The sequence below is a fragment of the Simochromis diagramma genome, unplaced genomic scaffold (genome assembly GCF_900408965.1).
Source record: "Simochromis diagramma unplaced genomic scaffold, fSimDia1.1 OVJJ01000317.1, whole genome shotgun sequence".
In the NCBI taxonomy this organism is placed as follows: domain Eukaryota; kingdom Metazoa; phylum Chordata; class Actinopteri; order Cichliformes; family Cichlidae; genus Simochromis; species Simochromis diagramma.
The window spans coordinates 623,396-641,132 of record NW_024386994.1 but is presented as its reverse complement, the minus strand read 5'-3'; the positions used below and the strand labels follow the sequence as shown (position 1 = coordinate 641,132).

Below are 17,737 nucleotides of genomic sequence, written 5' to 3'. Positions count from 1 at the left end.
TTCTAAAATTATTCCACAATTTGTACACATTCTTTTGTAGATTGGTGAACGTCCCTGCCATCTTTACTTCTGAGAAACTTTGCTTCTCTTAAACGGTAAAAAAAAAAAAAAGTCCAATCATGTTACTTACCTGTTCCCAAAGAAATTTTTGAACAGACAAAACACTTACCAGCCTTTTGTTGCCACTGTCTCCAAATTCATTTGTTTTGAAGTACTAATACCTCAAACTCAAAGTGAGCTTATATTTCGCTTAAAATGGGAAATTTTTCTCAGTTTAAACATTAAATATTTTCCACATTGTTGTAAATAAAATATGGGTTCAAACTTTACAGATGGATGCCTTGTTTGTATTTATTTTTCCACGATGTTCCTCCTTTTGTTCGGATTGTAAACTTCATGCCTCACTTGGGTTAATTTTTATCATTTACTACAAAACGTTCCTCCTTTTTCTGCCATGTGTGATGTTTAACCAGAGGACTGGTCTTGAGTCCTCCCCCAGTAGACTCCAAATCCAAATAAAGAGTCAGAGAGGGTTTAACAGAGCACAGACAGATGTGCTTTCATGGCACATGTAACTAATATGGAAAGACTTCCTGAATAAGCTGGATGTTATTGTTTAGACAACCTTTATTTCCCCTGCTTCTTCCTTTTTAAAGCTCTTCTGCTGTAATGTTTATTTTTCAGTTAAAAAAATTGGCTACTTTTGATTCAGTTGCTCAAAGTTGCCTTCACGGTCACACTACTGAGGTCCATGTTTCTTACATGTATAAATGGTTAAATAGCTAATGTGTCTTCTTTCAGACTTCAAGGGGAAATGAATAGACTTTAAAAGTGTAAGATTTATCAAGATTTATTACCACGAAGCATTGTTACAACAGACAAATAGGGACCTTGTGTGGTAGACTTACTTTTTTTTTTTTTTTTTTTTTACTACATTTACATGTACACTGTAGCAAATCCCTTACCTGTTATTTTGGATGTAGAAAAAGATCCTGCTGACTGTAACTGTACATACAAATGAACAATCTACACCAAACACACAACCTGTCAAATAAGTTTATTCGCACACGCATACACACACACACACACACAGGCATGAAGTCCCTTCCCTCAAGTAATTCAGTAAAAATCTGTTCCTGTTGAGCACATCATGTACCAGTGTGTCAGAGAGAAGGATGTAGAACACAAAACTAAATGTATTGCAGAGCAGACATGAATATTTTAAATTGGGTTGTAGTATTAAGGCCCGTCACGTGGAGCTACACACTGCCTGAGAAATACGCACGCCTTCACTTCAAGTCACTTTAGATTGTTTATAGAAAACAGTAAAGACATTCTTGTTCTTGATTGCCACTCTTTGCTTTCCACTGCAACACAACGCACACCTGCTGAAGTGGCATTGACACAACGTTTCCTTATTTTAGGTTCCTATTTAAAGATGACGACACGGCCTGTGTTGGTTCATTTTCCGTCGGATGTAAATCCAGCATAAAAAAAACAAAAAACAAAACGTGAATATTTCTCCCAGCTTGAGCTCTCGGCCCTTCGCTCACTTTGAAACGACACACATTTCAACACATCATCGTTCTATAGTCTTCAATTACAGAAAGATAACAAAAACAGAGACTTGTCGAGCACTTCAGTGCACGTAACCCAAGTGTAACATTAATGTTAAATTTTTTTTTTTTTTTTTTTTAAACAGTTCACTTCGATACATTTGAGCAAAGAGCAGTACTATAAAATCAGTGTGGAAGCGGAGCATGGCACAGTCTACAAAGGCCAATATCTGACAGTTCAAATTGGTAAAAAGTAACAAATAAAATGACGAATCAGCATTAAGAGTAAGTTTCTCGTCATTTCCCTAACAATCACATCTGATTCCTATGTTACAGCTACAGAAAATTCATTTACCTGAAAAAACAAACAAATAAATAAACCACCTCCCTGCCATTCAGTAGCATTTTACATCCTGATTGCAATACAGATAAGTATTTCCTATGTTTAGAACTTTTCAGGTTTGTAAGCAGGAAAAAAAAAGTCAGTTCAAACTTTTGACCAGCAGAGGGCAGCATCAGCTCAAACTATGGAGTTGCTGGCCTGAAGAAGAGAAACTACAGAAATAATGGAAGGAAACAAAAACAACTCATCAGCCAAGTCCTCAATACAAAGGAAAATATCACAGTCTCAGCTGTGGAAAAAAAGACCTACAGTATATCATACAAGAGTCTTTCTGACCGCCGTAAAAATTAGTCTGTCTCCCTTTATCTACAAGTTATTGGCACAGGGTAATGTGTGCCAATAACTTTTTTTGTTTTTGTTTTCTTTCAAACATAAATAAACCTCAAAATGTAGAAAAGCACAACAGTGATCAGGAAAAAAAAAAAAAAAAAAAAAAAAAGACTTCCCACGGAGGAAATGTTTCCAACCTGTTTCTCAGATTAGCAGCAGGTAACATGAGCAGCAGTTCTTTTCAGTAACATGAAGCATTTCCCTTTCTCTTTTCGAAGTGAAGCTAACAATTCCCAACAGTAGCAGTTCTTCAGCCATGATTGTTCCAGTCTCACTGTGGGGCACATTTCCAGGCAAGCAGGAAACAGGAAGAAAAAAAACAAAACAAAACAGAAAGGTTGGCCAGACGGGGGCATTCGTTTTCCTCTTCGTGTGTGTTTAACTAGATCAACTTCCGCAGGGGGAAGGACAGGGCAGCTCCTATGGACAGACCCAGAGCCAAGAAGAAGGTCATGAGGGCTCCTGCAGTCTCTGCGTCTTTAGGCTCCACCAACCTGAAGGCAGACATCACGTATTTAATCCTCAGGAACCACAACAACATTGAAAAAGCACACAGTGGCTTCAGGTCTCTTTCACTACATTCATTAGTGGACATTCAGCTTGCTGTGCCCTTTGGTCATGTGATCCAGGTACAGCTCAAGAACGCTTACCAATTCAAGTGTGCATAACAAGGTGCAATCATATTTCTGTGATTTCACCTTAAAATCTGTACTCTTATCTCATTTTTTCCTTGTTATTTGTTACAGTTTTTGCTCCTGGTACACAAATAAGTCTTCATGTCTTCCTTACAGCATCCTCGCCAGTTTCTCCACTTCACCTTAAATGAAACCCCTGCATGGGTACATGAGGCGTGGCAGTATGCTGATTGCAGACACAAAGCACAAACCCATGGATTTAGAATGACTCACTAACATAACAGCATGTTTCATAACTCAGGGGTAATTTTGCATGTGTGAACATTTCCATATGCTTCCACATACAAAGTTGTGTCCAAAACAGGCATACAGATTTGAAAGACTACACCACAGTTATGCAGATGAATTTCAGAAGCTGTAAAAGGCGATTACACTAAGCTGTTACAGACTCCGTAAACACAGCATGAGCTCCAAAACAACACAAAAACACAACACTGTTTAATAAACTGTAAATCTTTTGGTCCCAAATTCCAATAATAAACAACCAAAACATGTCCACATGACAAGAATCAGAACACAGTCCTGCAGCTGTCTGCGGAGTGATCGTGTAACCTCTGAATGTGTCGACGCTGTACTCACTGTGGCGCGTAGGACATGGACAGGCAGACGAAGTAGCCGCTGGACAGAGAGAAGAAAACCATGATGACAGAAAATGCTGCGTCGTGTTCAAATAAAACAGGAAGGTAGTTGCGGCTCTGGACATTACAGAACATCAGCAGAGGGATGAACACGACTCTGGAGATCACCAGCACCGGGAAGAGACGGGACTCTTTAGAGGGCTGCAGAGGAGACATGTAGGAGAATACATGAAGACGTGAAACTGGTTAAAAGCGTGCTAGTATTCTGATTTACGCTCATTCAGGAAATCCAAAATATCACTAAAAGAAGATGCAGTGCACCTACTGCTGTCTGAAGCTTACTGGAGCAAATATGTGGCTATGTCATTTAGCACCAGTGACCAAAAACCCTAACAATCAAACGACCTCCTTTTAGCAAGCATTTGGTGACAGTGGGAAGGAAAAACGCCCCTTTTAACAGGAAGAAACCTCCAGCTCAGGATAACACATTCATCTGGATTCAGCTGGATTCAGGAGTCGCCTCAGAATGACAAGCCTTGTGGTGAGTGCGCTCTGGGCGTTTGTGCTAAAAGCTTTTATATAACGTGCTAAAATCTACATTTAAGCACAATTTTGTGCATCAATACACAGTAAAAGATTTTCCTCCTTGTTTGTTTCATATTTGCTATATATACATACATGTTTGTCATATTAAAAAAAAGCAAACAATGAATGAATGAAAGAGAACAGCTCAGTTTTTTGCTGATGAAATATATAATAAGTCCAGTCTGGCATCAGACAGAAACATAAATGACATATGGAAACCTACCCAGCGTATCTTTGTGGTGATGGTCCGGCCGAGCCAGTCGTTAATATTGAAAATGAGGAAGCAGCACACCGAAATAAAATAGCTCTCTGAAGAAAGAATGAGTACAAAGATACATTTGTATATCACGATAGGAAGGCTACAAAAGAGATGCACTGTATCTGTTGCCATCCGCTAAATGGATGTTGAGCGCAGCTGTACTGAAGCGAAGTGTTCGGTCTTACCCCAGTTTTCTCCTTCGGATGTAGTTTTCACATCTACGGTGATGGCAGGGAACACAGACAGAGTGACTGTGAAAACGAAGGTGACGCAGAGCGCCATCACCCAGATCTGAAAACGAGGACATGGATTTATTTATTTAGTATTTTAATATTTGCAGACAATGAACTGATCTAAATTGTTTCAACTTAAATCAAACCGACGACTAACACGAGGGTACCTTTTTAAAGACCTCTATAACCGAGGCCTTGGCTTTCCCCCTCTCAACCTGCTCCAGGGGCAGGAAGGCCTGCTTGGTTCCATCAGACCTCGGCTCGGCCTCGGCGACGCTGCTACCTTTGGCCGAGTTGCCGATTGCTGATCCGTTAACGTGCTCGGCCAGCTTGCCATTTTCCACCATGCTGCTTTCTGCAATTGAATGTATATAAAGCCTCACTTCCGCTGTTTCACTTTCACACAAAAACATTATTATTCAATATCTGCTCAAAGGTAATGTTTCAAATGTGGGATCTGGTTGAGTGAATTATGACTAATTGGACCTCTATGGGCTTTTTAGCATTCATAAAAAGCAGGAGGCTGTGTGAGCCTCACAAACCCATCTTTGTTAGGCACCGTCTAATTGGATAAACAGAGGGTAAACTGACTTAATGAGATAATGTTCCACTGAATTGATTTGATTCAACCAGACTGCGAGGGACAGAATTGTGAACTGAGTCGAAAAGCAAACAAACGTTCGCTCACTGTCACAGTAACGTCTGACAGATTTTAAGGCTTCTGGTGTTCAGCGTGTGGCGCAGCTTGGAAAGGAATGGCATTAATTCAGCGATGGTGAAGAGTTGTTTGTGTAGCCAAAGCTTACCTTTCAGCAGCTCGTCTGTGGTGTCTGCCTCGTACGTGCTGCTTTTTTTCAAATAATACTGAGCAAACCCCTGCATGAAAACAAAAACACAACACAAAAGTCAAGCAGCTGAAGTATCAAAATATAATAAACATTAGGTTTTGCAATCAAGTTTATACTATAATGGATTCACTTAGGATGCCAGTGAGCACTTGTGATACAAAGTCCAAAACCACTGTGTGTTCAACATCCATCTTTATATACTTTATATATTCTGTTTACTCAGACGTGACAGTTTGACACTTGCAGTCGAAAAATGCTACAAATGCCCACATCCAGGTTCATCTGCATACAAACTTATGTGTGGAGAGTTTGTATAGGTGAGGTCAGATAGATTGTGGGTAATGCAGTTATGCTGAGAGGACAGCTGACTGACCAGGCGTGGCAGCATCAAGTAGCTGAAGAGTGTGAGCAACGTCCCCACACACGGCGTGATGAAGTAACCCAAAGCTGCCGTTTCGTGGTCCGTTTTACCTGAGTGACAAACGCACACAAAGCAGAGTTACTGAAGCATTCTGGGACAGAAATAAAAGAGAAAAAAAAAAACATTCAACAAAACCAAGTGTGCTCAGGTTTCTTTGAAAGCAGTGTGCTGTGCGGTGTCATGCTGATTGCTCCCGTTGATTTTCAATGCCCTTGGTTACCAAGCAACTGAGGATTAGGAGCCCACTTGTGTGGCTTGTAAGTGACTCACTTCCTATGGCTATTAGCATGGCGATGGCAGCGAATGTCCCAGCGAGGCCCTGGCCACTCATGAAGATGCTGCTGTACTTCTGAGGCAGCATCCCCACAAGACCGAACAGACTGCCCTGCAGCACGGCACCAAACGCTGACGAGGGAAGAAAAAAAAGGGGGCTTTTATTGTAGCATCTTATCACTCAAACACATCTGTCTCCCACATATACATAGAAGCACACTGACTTACAGTTGATGAACCAGATAGTAGCCATGGTGACCGAGAAGAAGCAGTCTTCCTCCATGGGCACTTTGACCAAAACTGCTGTGAGGATGAAGAGCAGCAGGATGAAAACAAGGCTACCTGCGATACGTATCGCCTCCGATATCCTGAAACACACACAGTTACAACACAGTTAACCATGAAGGATCTAACAGAGCATAAAATATACCACAGAGCAACAGTCTGAGTATACTTTTACAGAGCACCATCGGGAAACAGACATCCTGTAAGGACGACGATGTGTCGAAGCAAATCAACTTCAACACATCGTCGTCCTCTAATAGGCAATAAACATCCGTCTGTTAGAGCGGCAGACATTCACGAAAAGTTCATGTGACAAATAATATAGTATAGGATCAGAGATTTCTCACGACACCATGGCAACAAGGCTTTCTGTTATCTGTTTTTTGGGCTAAAGATGTGTTCATTAATGTGACTGCATGACCTTCAGACTTGTGTTATGTTAAAAGAGAGAAACGTGTTATTAGGTATAATCAGATTCCTACTGCCATTACTTAAAGACAAATAACTAAGCTGCTGATTCAGACATAAAGGTGACATGTTCAAGTGCAGCCAGATCATCAGAAAGGATGATCTGCATGTTTGAAAGCGCTTTAACACAGTCACTGACCTCGGGTAGAGGAAGGAGTTGAGCAGGGTAAATAGCAGCAGAGGCAGCTGAGACAGCAGAGTCATCCAGTTGTTGAAGTAGTACTCTTTGCGGACGACCTTGGTCCCGTTGCTCGATTCATTTGTCTCCAGTCGACGTTGGAAGTACTACACACCACAAACGCAGGGCTTTTCATTCAAAAATACGACAACAAAGCTACATCTGACGTATAAAATACAAAATATATTATCACTGAAAACCCAGCATATGCTTCATATTGTGTCAGATTTTGTGAGGTCTTGTTTTTACCAGTGAAGCTGTCATGAAGAAATTCCATGGCAGCAGCGTTCCCAGGCCGAGGATGAAGAACATGACTCCCACCGTGTAGTATCTGTAGATGGGGAAAATGGATGGTGCATGAATATTGGTGAAATCTTGTGTCCCCTTATGCAACAAAACATGTTTAGATGTCATGCACAGAAACTGTGGCTGAGAGCAAAACGAATGGGAAGTGAAAGCTGCTGCTGTTTGTGTAACTCACCGGTCCTGAGGGGCGTCTGTTCGTCGTTTCATCCTGGTGTCGGAGTTTGTTTAGACTCTACGGGCAGTGGGAGAGAAAAAAAAAAAGGGTCAGCCACGTTTCCAAAGTCAGGAAAAAATGCTGTTTGTGTGCTCGACACTCTTCTGCCAAGGTTTCACTCATAAGTAATGCAGGAATGTGTTTAAATACTGGCGAGAGGCTGTGAGGGGCTGGCCAAATACAACCGGCTCTCGAGACGCTGTATAGTACATACATGTCACACATTTACATCTTATAATTTAAGCCTTACTGACAGATTTTTTTTTTCTTCATTTACTACAGCAACATTCGGTTGACACACTTCTCTCCATCTGTGTCAGGGGTTAAATATGTAGGTAAACTTCTGTTTGTGACATAAAGCAGAGTTTCACTCCCGCTTGAGATCGAAGTGGGCTGCAGCATGTAAAATGACTTTGACATTCCTCGTTACTTTCTGGGTTAAAGTTACTTTGACTTAACCACGTCATGTGACATAAGAATGAACCTAGCAGCATGTGGTGTAAGCAGCCATGAATGACAGGAGTGCATACATCTAATTAAACAACACGACTAAGTGCAATTTCAACGATTTTCAATAGAGGCGATGGAAACAGCAGCAGCAGCTGGAACAAGTTCAGCCTCTCTCCAATGTGTCCACTGTTAGTCATGAATTTGACTTCACACCTTGTGTACACACAAATGACTGCAGTACAGCCTCGGGGAGGACTGGCAGGTATTGAGTTCTCACTGGAAAAAGCCATTTCCACTCACTCACAGGAGGACATGTAAGGCTGCTCCACTGTTTGTTTTCTAAACTCACTTTTTTAAATTCAATAAACACAAAAAAATTAAACACAATATTCATCTCTTTTCTGTAATGGTAATGAAAATGTACTTCACTGGCTGACATAATCATTACCACATCACTCATGCCGCTACTAAATTAAAAGCAGAGCTGTAAATATTGGACGGGCATATCCAAACGATAAAGCAACAAAGACGATACTTTATCTTTTAGATACAGTATCATTCATCATGGGAGGATAATAACAGAAACAGCACTAAAGACTATAAACCTGCTGGGATTTGCTCTTCATTTACTCTTTCCGCACCACCTGCCCACCTGGCAGTGTGACAACAGCAGCCATTTACGGCTGAGAGGTTACTGGGTTGTGATGTTCAAAGAACCAAAAAAGGATACCTCGTTTACATCAGGATATATTTGGTTTTATTAAAAGGCCACATACTGCAGATGCCATCATATTCAGGCTTTAAAACTGGCTGCATGAGACTTTTTTATGAGTGTAATCAGAATGCAATAATGTTGCTTAACTAAAAACACTGATAATGGCTATTCTGCTTCTGGATGACTGGCTGAATGCTTTACCCAGACCACAGAGTACATGACAAAAGCAATATGGGTCACACATTTCACATGAAGGCAGGACAATAAACTACATGTGTGACCTCCGACCTGATTCTCAGTTCCTGTTGGGCCCCTTAGGGAAGTCAGTCTAACACCCTGTGCCTAATTAAATGCCTGTTGTTGCCGTTTGGACAGACTGTGTTTCAGTGGCCCTAAAATCTGACACTGGCATGTTTAATTTCTCTCTCACTGCCATAAATACTCGTAATGTTCCCCTAATCCAGTCTTGACTAATACTGTGTTGTATCAAGGATCAGGGTGACTTTGGCGATCCTTATGACAGGATGTCTAATTCTTATTCATACAGCTATAATTCTTAGTTTTACAGCACAGTCGTATTTCTTTCTAATAAGGCAAGAGACAGATTCAGAAGCAGCTTGCGTTGATTTCCTGGAGGACCAGGCTGTTTGTTATGCAGCTGTGAAGGAGGATGTAGTATGGTCTATTCTTTTTCCCCCCCCGCCGAGTTTCATTTACACTTCTTTGTCATGGTTTGGTTTTCATCTGTAAAACTTGTTTTTGACACCTCCTTCCAACAAAGGCAGGTGTGACAGACCAACAAACCACTGTTACAGTTGAGTTATAGGTCCTCACTATTATGAGTGTCCTTGATCGTCTATAAATGGCTGGGTTAAAAGCCAGTCTACTCCTCGCTTTGTTAGATAAGATAAAAAAATCCATGTGTGCTTCCTCCCTGGTGAGACAGTTGGTTGAACACCCTCTGCCCTCTTCCCTCAGTGACAGAGCTTTCAAAAGCCATCATTCACTAAATCAGCCTGGTCAGAGTCGTTACAGTCCAACCAAACAGGACTTTTTAAGCAGCGGAGCAGAACTAATTAAACTGAACTGGTAAATCATGAACAAGGCTAAAGTCATGGGGCCATAAAAAGCTGCCAGCTTCATATTTTCAAACATATTGCGAAAGACATGCAGGTAAAAATGCCTCAGATGATCACCATGCTGCGGTTCGACAATGACTACCTGGCGGCACCTTCAAAGTTAATTAAAAACATCTAGAGGTACAATTTACAAGTACACACTGTTCTCTGTACACTGTGTTGGGTGTGCCACGTGTCCCATCAAGGGCACAGTGATACAAACACGTCCAGGGGTCATTTAAAGTCGAGGCTTGAAGCAGACATACAGCAATAGGGTCACACGACCTTTTCTAGGTCTACATGTCTCATCAGCAGCTCAGCTGGTTTCATTGATAAGCTACTTCTCAGCTGCTGAAATCACGTGTATGCCCACTGTTGCGAAACACAGGAAGTGTATTTAGTCTGTGCTGATGTTACTCGTTTCTTTCGATGAAATAATCAATCTCCACAATGAGCAGGAAACAAAAACACTAGGTGGTTATCAAACGCTCCGGTCACAGGACCCGATCAATGAAGAGACTGCAGATCGCTCACAAACACGATACTGTCAGCGCCTAAACTTGTAAGACTAAGAAAGAAATTACATGTGTAGGGCGACGAAAGGACAGAAACACTTAAAAACAGCAAACATAAATAAAAGCTGGACGTCAACTAGTAAAATAATTTATAAAGCCCAAAAACAACCTAAAGAAATGTTTTGGCAGGTTTACATATAAGAGCTGACGACTCATTTAATATTCAGGTGTGCCCGGCCCTCTTTCACCTTCAAAAACAAGTAGGACAAGCAGGATAAGAGGGGCATTTTGCTCAAGTCGCAGACACTCCCAGGTCTGTGAACTTTAAGTAAATAACTGCCCAACACAGCTCACACACAGCTAGGCTTCAAATCCAGCAGCTACAATGAGGCAGTCACTCCCTGGGGTGAAGCTATAATTTGAGTATTAGTCAGAAGTTGGTACCAGACTCTGAGTGTTTAGCTTGAGAGCTTGGAGGCATTTAAACAGGATATGAGTGTTGAAGATAACAGCTGATGTTGGCTGACAAGCATTTATTCTGCTCCTAGCAACGCCAAAGCAATATTTGTGTCCTTTTCATTTTGGGACAAAACCTAATCTGTCTCCAGATATCCAAGTTACTCAAAACACTGCAACGAAGGCTTTCCAATATACGTAATTTACTTAAGTAATGCATTCACACGCGCTTTATTTCTTTCACTGTCAGACATCAATAAACATCTTAAAGACACCTTCGGGCCAGCTATGTCGAGATGCTGGGGCACAGGAGAAGCCATGAAAAAAAGCCGTAATGGTATTCTGTCCTGCTCCTTCACAAACACCTCCAGAGTTACACAGCACAAGGAGCTACTTATAAGCAACAGCTGAGGTCAGGTACAACTAAGCTCTGTAGGTGAAATGGTGCAAGCATGAATCTTTTTTTTAAAGTCAAGAATAGAAAAAAAACCCCAAAAAACGCAGCTCTTCCTTATAAATGGTTACGCTCAGTGAAAATACATCAAATAAACGAAACCAAACCAATCGGGCCAAATTAGGTCAAGACATTTGGGAACTACAGAGTCAGTTTTATTTGTCACGAGCTGCTTCTGTTGTCTGTAATAACAAATCCTAAGTCTAGACAATCTGGCCCTTAAACCTCACACAGGATAACATTCATCTGTCAAGTCTCGTCTTGTATTTAAGTGTAATCAACGTACAACAAACCCTGAGGGAACTGTATCCCTTCTGACACACAGCTCTCAAAATGTAAGCGTTTAAAAGCAATTAGAAGCATAACTATGGAAAGGAAAGGACTGATGTGTCTGTCTATTGAACTGAAGTATGTGTCTATCAAATAGGCGCATACTTCTCTTCTTTCCTGGACCTCTTCGTGTTGACTCACAGGGGAATGTAAATCATTTGGACTAAGAGCAGATTCCTCAGACGGATGAAGATATTCGACCGTCTCACCATCAGAAGCTCAGACACTAGATTCCTGCAAGGTGACCAATTGTGGTCTTTCAGGGTATCTAAAAAAATCTGTTTAAACTTAATATAAGGAAACAACAAAGACAAAAAGGGAAAACCTAATCAAACTAATACTCTCATACTAACAGTAACTGCAACTAAGAGTACTAAAGAATCCCACAAAGATGATAACACAAACTTACTAATAATCAAACAGAAAAACAAACAGAAAATATTCAATTATAAAAAACTGAACTGAAAATTTCAGTTTATTAAGTGCTGACATAAGCTAACTTTTTATGTACCCATTATTTTATTTTATTTTCAACCCAATGGGCTGAAACACAAAGCCCGACGGTCAATACGCGGACACGCTCTACTATCGCACAGTACTATAAGGTGTAACACCTGCATGGCTTCCGTATTGAGTCACAGGGGCATTCTTACTGTAATCTGACCATGTGCGCACATGGCAGCAGCCATTCACACCAGAAAACCAAACGTATGTGCCCTTGTCACCCTCAACTAAGTACTACCTGGTTAAATTCGGTTATCACGCGATAACGCAGATTCAACCACTTTTACTCAAAGACATTCAGCCCGAGTTCATTTCACTCCAGACTGTAAAACACATTTTTCTTCATTATCTGGGTCAGTAGTTACTTACTACGCTGTAGTAACTACATTATTCAAAGAGGTAAACTCCCGTCAAATATGATCTTTACTGGACGAGGGACTCCGCTTTTAATCCAACAGATATGAAAATACACCTGCTCGGTTTACCAGACACACCAAACGAATAATAATTTTAAGCTTAAGTAAAGATATTATGTTGAACACTGCGGTTAGTCTCGATAGTGATGCATCAGTTTGTACTCGGTAGACGCACGTTACAAGAGACAAGAGGGAAGCTCTCATCACAAAACAGCAGTAAGCTAACACAGTGCCAGCTAACGTGACCTACAAGCGTGAAACACTCACCGAAAAACCGATGCTGCCGTCACGCTGTTAACATAGTGTGCCTGCTGTTCGCGGAAAGGTTCAGTGAGCCAGAGGGTCCAAACATATATGTTTGTTGTCCATTCACATGGCGGGAAATGTAGAAATCGTGCCACTATGCATTTTATAGCACAATAACCGGCACAACCCGCCTCCTTAAAAAAAGAGGCAAAAAGCACTTCCGGTGTGCCCTACTGCATTTCAGCTCTACTGTTTCAGCACATCTCGTTTGACACGCTGAATTAATAGTGCTGTTTTAATAAAATTAATTAAACAAAGAGGCTCAATTATTAGTGCTACTCTGATTTTTCAATTTACAACTGACTTATATTATTACAGGGTTTGTTGGGGAGTTGGGGGGGGGGGGGCTAAAGCAGTCCACACAACTTTAAATCAAAGCTCAGTTTAGGGTGGATGAGAGCTTTGCAATTTTTTGAGACCGTAATATCTATTTCACGTTTATATGAATAAATGTACAGAAAAAATGACAAACACAACTGCGATGGTAACACCCAGCTCTTAGCTGATCTTTTTTTCTTCTATGAAAAGAGGAACGACATGTCCGGGTAAAGTATTATTTTAGTTTATTTCCTCTGGTTAACTTACATGCTATAGCTGAAGAGGCATGTTTTATACACATATATATATACTATCAGTCAAACGTTTGGACACCTTCTCATTTAATTTATTTTCTTTATTTACATTGTAGATTCTCAGTAAAGGCATGAAATCTATGAATGAACACCTAATTATGTAACAAACAAAAAAGTGTGAAATAACTCAAAACATGTTTTAGATTTTCCAAAATAGCCACCCTTTGCTTTGCACACTCTTGGCATTCTCTAGATGAGCTTTTGGGGTCATTGTCCTGTTGAAAAGTAAATGATGGTCCAACTAAATGCAAACTGGATGGGATGGCATGTCACTTCAAGATGCTGTGATAGCCATGCTGGTTCAGTGTGCCTTTAATTTTAAAATTTTGAATCCCCAACAGTTTCACCAGCCTCTAAAAAAAAATAATTCCCTGTCCTTCCATGATGGTGCCTCCTCTTCCTCGGGTTTGCCTGAGATATTCACTGAGCACGCGGTCGGTTGGGGCCATCTTACTTTGTGAATGCTTGTTGTCTCATCCTGAACCGTAGTGCTCACACTCATCAGTCCCCGGCCTCCTTCCTTCCCCTTAGCATACAACCTCAGGGTGCTGGACTTGGGGTGAAATCTTGTTCTTACTGTTCAGCTGACTTCTCAGGACTTGCCTGGCCCTCTGCAGGTACTTGGTGGTTTTTGAGCGACCTCTTCATGGTTCCCATTTGCCTGTGGGATCCTCAGGTACTTGTAACTGTGCTCTATGTCTGCAATGTTGACCCAGGCGGGTGGAGGTGGCCGGCAATGGAGATGAACCCTTTCAGGTGGTAAGGCAGGAGGCTGGAGCTGACAGAAGCAAAGAACTTAGATGGTCCCACGTTGGTGACAATGGAAGGTCTCCGTGTCAAGCATCTGGTGTCCGGAGTAAGTGTCTGGCCGTCTGGCATCCAGCAATGGCGTGGCAGACGACAGGTGTCTGCTGCCCGGCATCCATCAGCATGTGGCAGCCATCAGCATGCATCATCCAGCGGCAACGCGTGGCAGGCAGTAGCAGTCCAACATCTGGCATCAGACGACATTGTGGTAGGCAGCAGGTGTCAAGCGGCTTTTGTCCTGCGTCTGGCATCGGCGTGGCAGGCAGCAGGTGCCCGGCATCTGACATCTGGCGTCTGGCATCTGGCGTATGGCGCCTGGCATCTGGCGTCTGGCATCTGGCATCTGGCGTATGGCGTCTGGCGTATGGCGCCTGGCATCTGGCGTCTGGCATCTGGTGATGGCTTGGCAACCTGCAGGTGTCTGGCAATGGTGTGGCAAGTCGCAGGAGTCTGGCTTCTAAGATTTGGCGTCCAGCAGGTGTCTAGCGTCCTATGTGCCAGGCAGCAGGTGTCTGAGCTACTGACAAACTGGGCATTGCCAGTGGGGAGCTTGTGCAGCTCAGTACGTGGATGCCCCATGAACAGAGCAAAGGAGTGCAGAGGAGTGAGCACACATAATCCTGATTACCCTGATGTGCATTAAAAGCTCGCCAGCAGGAGGACTGTGTTGACAGAACCAAAGGAATTTAGGTGGTCCCACACTGGTGATAATTGAAAGTCTCTGGGGAAAAATAGGTGTCCAGCGTCTGCTGTCTGAAGTCCCACGATGGCGTGGCAGGCGGTAGGTGTCCAGCGGCAGGTGCCTGGCATTCAGCGACAGCGTAACAGGCGGCAGGTTCCGCTGTCCGGCATAAAGCTACAGTGTGATGGGCAGCAGTGTGGCAGGTGACATGCATCAGCCATCTGGCATCTGGCCACTGAGTGGCGTGTGGCAACGACGTGGCAGGCAGCAGGTGTCCAGCTTCTGGACCTAGACTTATGGCATTTTTTGCATCAGTCAATGTTTGTCTCCGGACTGTGGAGGACCAAGGGAGAACCCACATAGGCACAGGCAGAACATGCAAAGACTACACAGAAAGTCCCCAGATGTCTGCCAGTTTGAAAATAAAAATGTTAGATTTAACACCACAGAGCATGTTATAAAGTGCACATTATCAGCATTCTCGAAACATCCTCAAAATACTACCCTCAAAGCATCACGTCTTGGTTTAACTTCTAACTTTACAAGAACATTATCTGAAATGATAAGCATCCCTCTATAGTACTTTGACAAATGATTAAAACTTTCAAAAATAATGTTAAAGCTCGTAGATCATGTTTGCCAGTATGGACCGGGACAAGCCTGACAAAGAAAGTTCTTGAAGTCCACACAAAGTCCTTCTAAAAAAGACTCTTGTTAGTAAACCAGCCTCTCACTGATTAGGTCTCAGTCCATGACCTGTTTTGTGTGTTTTCTACAAACTTGACCAGATATTGGGTCTCTTCCTCTGCAGGTTGTCTTGCATCAGTTATAAATCTTATTATAGTGGTGTAATCACCAAAGCAGGTTTATTGTGTTGCACATGGGCAGCATCATCAGTAGATCTGCTGGCTAGTATGTTTAGATTCAATTCAATTCAATTTTATTTATATAGCGCCAAATCACAACAATAGTCACCTCAAGGCACTTTATATTGTATACAATAATACACACAGAGAAAAACCCAACAATCAAATGAACCCTTATGAGCAAGCACTTTGGCGACAGTGGGAAGGAAAAACTCCCTTTTAACAGGAAGAAACCTCTGGCAGAAACAGGCTCAGGGAGGGGCAGGGCCATCTGCTGCGACTGGTTGGGGTGAGAGAAGTTAGACAGGATAGAAGACATGCTGTGGAAGAGAGACAGAGATTAATAACAAGTACGATTCAATGCAGAGAGGTCTATTAACACATAGTGAGTGAGAAAGGTGACTGAAAAGGAAAAACTCAATGCACATCAATGGGGATAAAAGTACATCCTCTGCTGGGTCTTTTTGAGGATGGAGTTGATGTTGGTCTCCCACTTCAGGTCCTGGGAGATGGTGGTACCCAGGAACTTGAAGATCTCTACAGTCGACACCGGGCTGTCTGATCTGGTGAGGGGGAGAAGTGTTGAGGGATGTCTCCTGAAGTCCACTGTCATCTCTACAGTCTCAAGCGTGTTCAGCTCCAGGTTCTGCTGACTGCACCAGAGTACCAGCCGCTCAACTTCCTGCTGGTATGCAGACTCATCACCATCCTTGATGAGTCCAATGATGGTGGTGTCATCTGCAAACTTAAGGAGTTTAACAGCTCTTGGAGGTGCAGTCATTATTCACTTTACTCTTAGTGATCCAGTGGTTGTGTATTCTGTGTCTGCTGACATGGGGTTTGAATCCACATATATTTCCATTATACTTTCATGCAGCTGTTTTTCTTAAATTTATGGTGTACATATTAGTTATCAATGAAATTCACAGTTCTCTCTTGTTGTGCATATATATTTTTGCAGTCTCTCATAGTATTAAGTGCCTGTGACCCTTTTTCTTTTAGTTCATTTATTTTAGGCTACTGTACTGTTTTTATTTTTTCCCTTCTGGGATCAAAAAAGGAACTTACCTCCCAGTCCAGGGAGCTCCCGGTCCATGTGTACATCATCATCATTGAAGAAGTGGCTTTAGACTGTAGGTGTAAATAGATGAAAGAGTTGTGGCCTGTGATTTGCTTAGCCAGAGATTGTTTGGTTTCCCCGATGTATACGTCGCAAGAATCCTCTTGACACTTAACCACAAACATTTTATGTTGCTCTGTTTGTGCTAGTAGACCAGATCCATGGCCTGAACTAATTTTTGTCATGAGTGATGAAAATACAGACTCTAAATGAACAGAATCATTTTGTTTTATTTTACTGCCTGAGTTTCTAACCACACATCACTCACTTTGGCGAAGCCTACCTAAAACTACTATGTCAGTACAAATAAACAGCATGTACGATGACAGAGTACAAGAACCACCTGATTCATCCTCAGATAAAGAAAGAACAAGATTACACCTAAAAGGCTTCAAGGGAAATCATCTCTTAAGGGCCAATGAGCTATCAAAAGAAGATACTGGGCATGTGCCCAGGGACCATGTCCCATCCAAAAGGCAAACAGGGCAAAATAACAGACTTTTATTCAGTCACACTTTAGCTCTCAAAAACAATAAACTATCAAAACATTGATATATATGTTTTATCATATCAAAATATATTGTGGTTGTACAACACTCAATTCGTAGAAGATACAGTTTTCTACTTCTATGAAAAAAGGAAGGACATGCCCAGGAAACTGAGTTACTTCAGTTGATTTCCTTTGGTTAACCTAGTTGCTGTAGCTGAAGGTATAGCAAGTCCCTCAAGCTCAG

The 17,737-nt window shown here is 42.0% G+C and overlaps 1 protein-coding gene across 1 annotated transcript; it reads right to left on the bottom strand.

Moving 5' to 3' along the window:
* Positions 1 to 834: 834 nt before the first annotated feature.
* Positions 835 to 13,046, bottom strand: LOC120739077 (equilibrative nucleoside transporter 2). Its single transcript, XM_040040744.1, has 13 exons — positions 12,858 to 13,046; positions 7,594 to 7,650; positions 7,362 to 7,443; positions 7,074 to 7,219; positions 6,410 to 6,549; positions 6,179 to 6,313; positions 5,861 to 5,958; positions 5,446 to 5,515; positions 4,807 to 4,994; positions 4,592 to 4,697; positions 4,371 to 4,456; positions 3,564 to 3,763; positions 835 to 2,783 (listed from the first exon to the last, which is right to left on the bottom strand). The coding sequence occupies exons 2-13, from the start codon at positions 7,623 to 7,625 to the stop codon at positions 2,672 to 2,674; spliced, it is 1,395 nt and encodes a 464-aa protein (XP_039896678.1). The 5' UTR covers positions 7,626 to 7,650; positions 12,858 to 13,046; the 3' UTR covers positions 835 to 2,671.
* Positions 13,047 to 17,737: the final 4,691 nt, after the last annotated feature.

Excerpts from the sequence above, each read along its gene's own strand:
- LOC120739077 (XM_040040744.1), bottom strand. The coding sequence starts at position 7,625 with ATGAAACGACGAACAGACGCCCCTCAGGACCG. Across the intron at positions 7,444-7,593 it reads ACAGACGCCCCTCAGGACCG|ATACTACACGGTGGGAGTCA; the intron begins GTGAGTTACACA and ends CCCCATCTACAG. Across the intron at positions 6,314-6,409 it reads TACTATCTGGTTCATCAACT|CGTTTGGTGCCGTGCTGCAG; the intron begins GTAAGTCAGTGT and ends TTCCCTCGTCAG.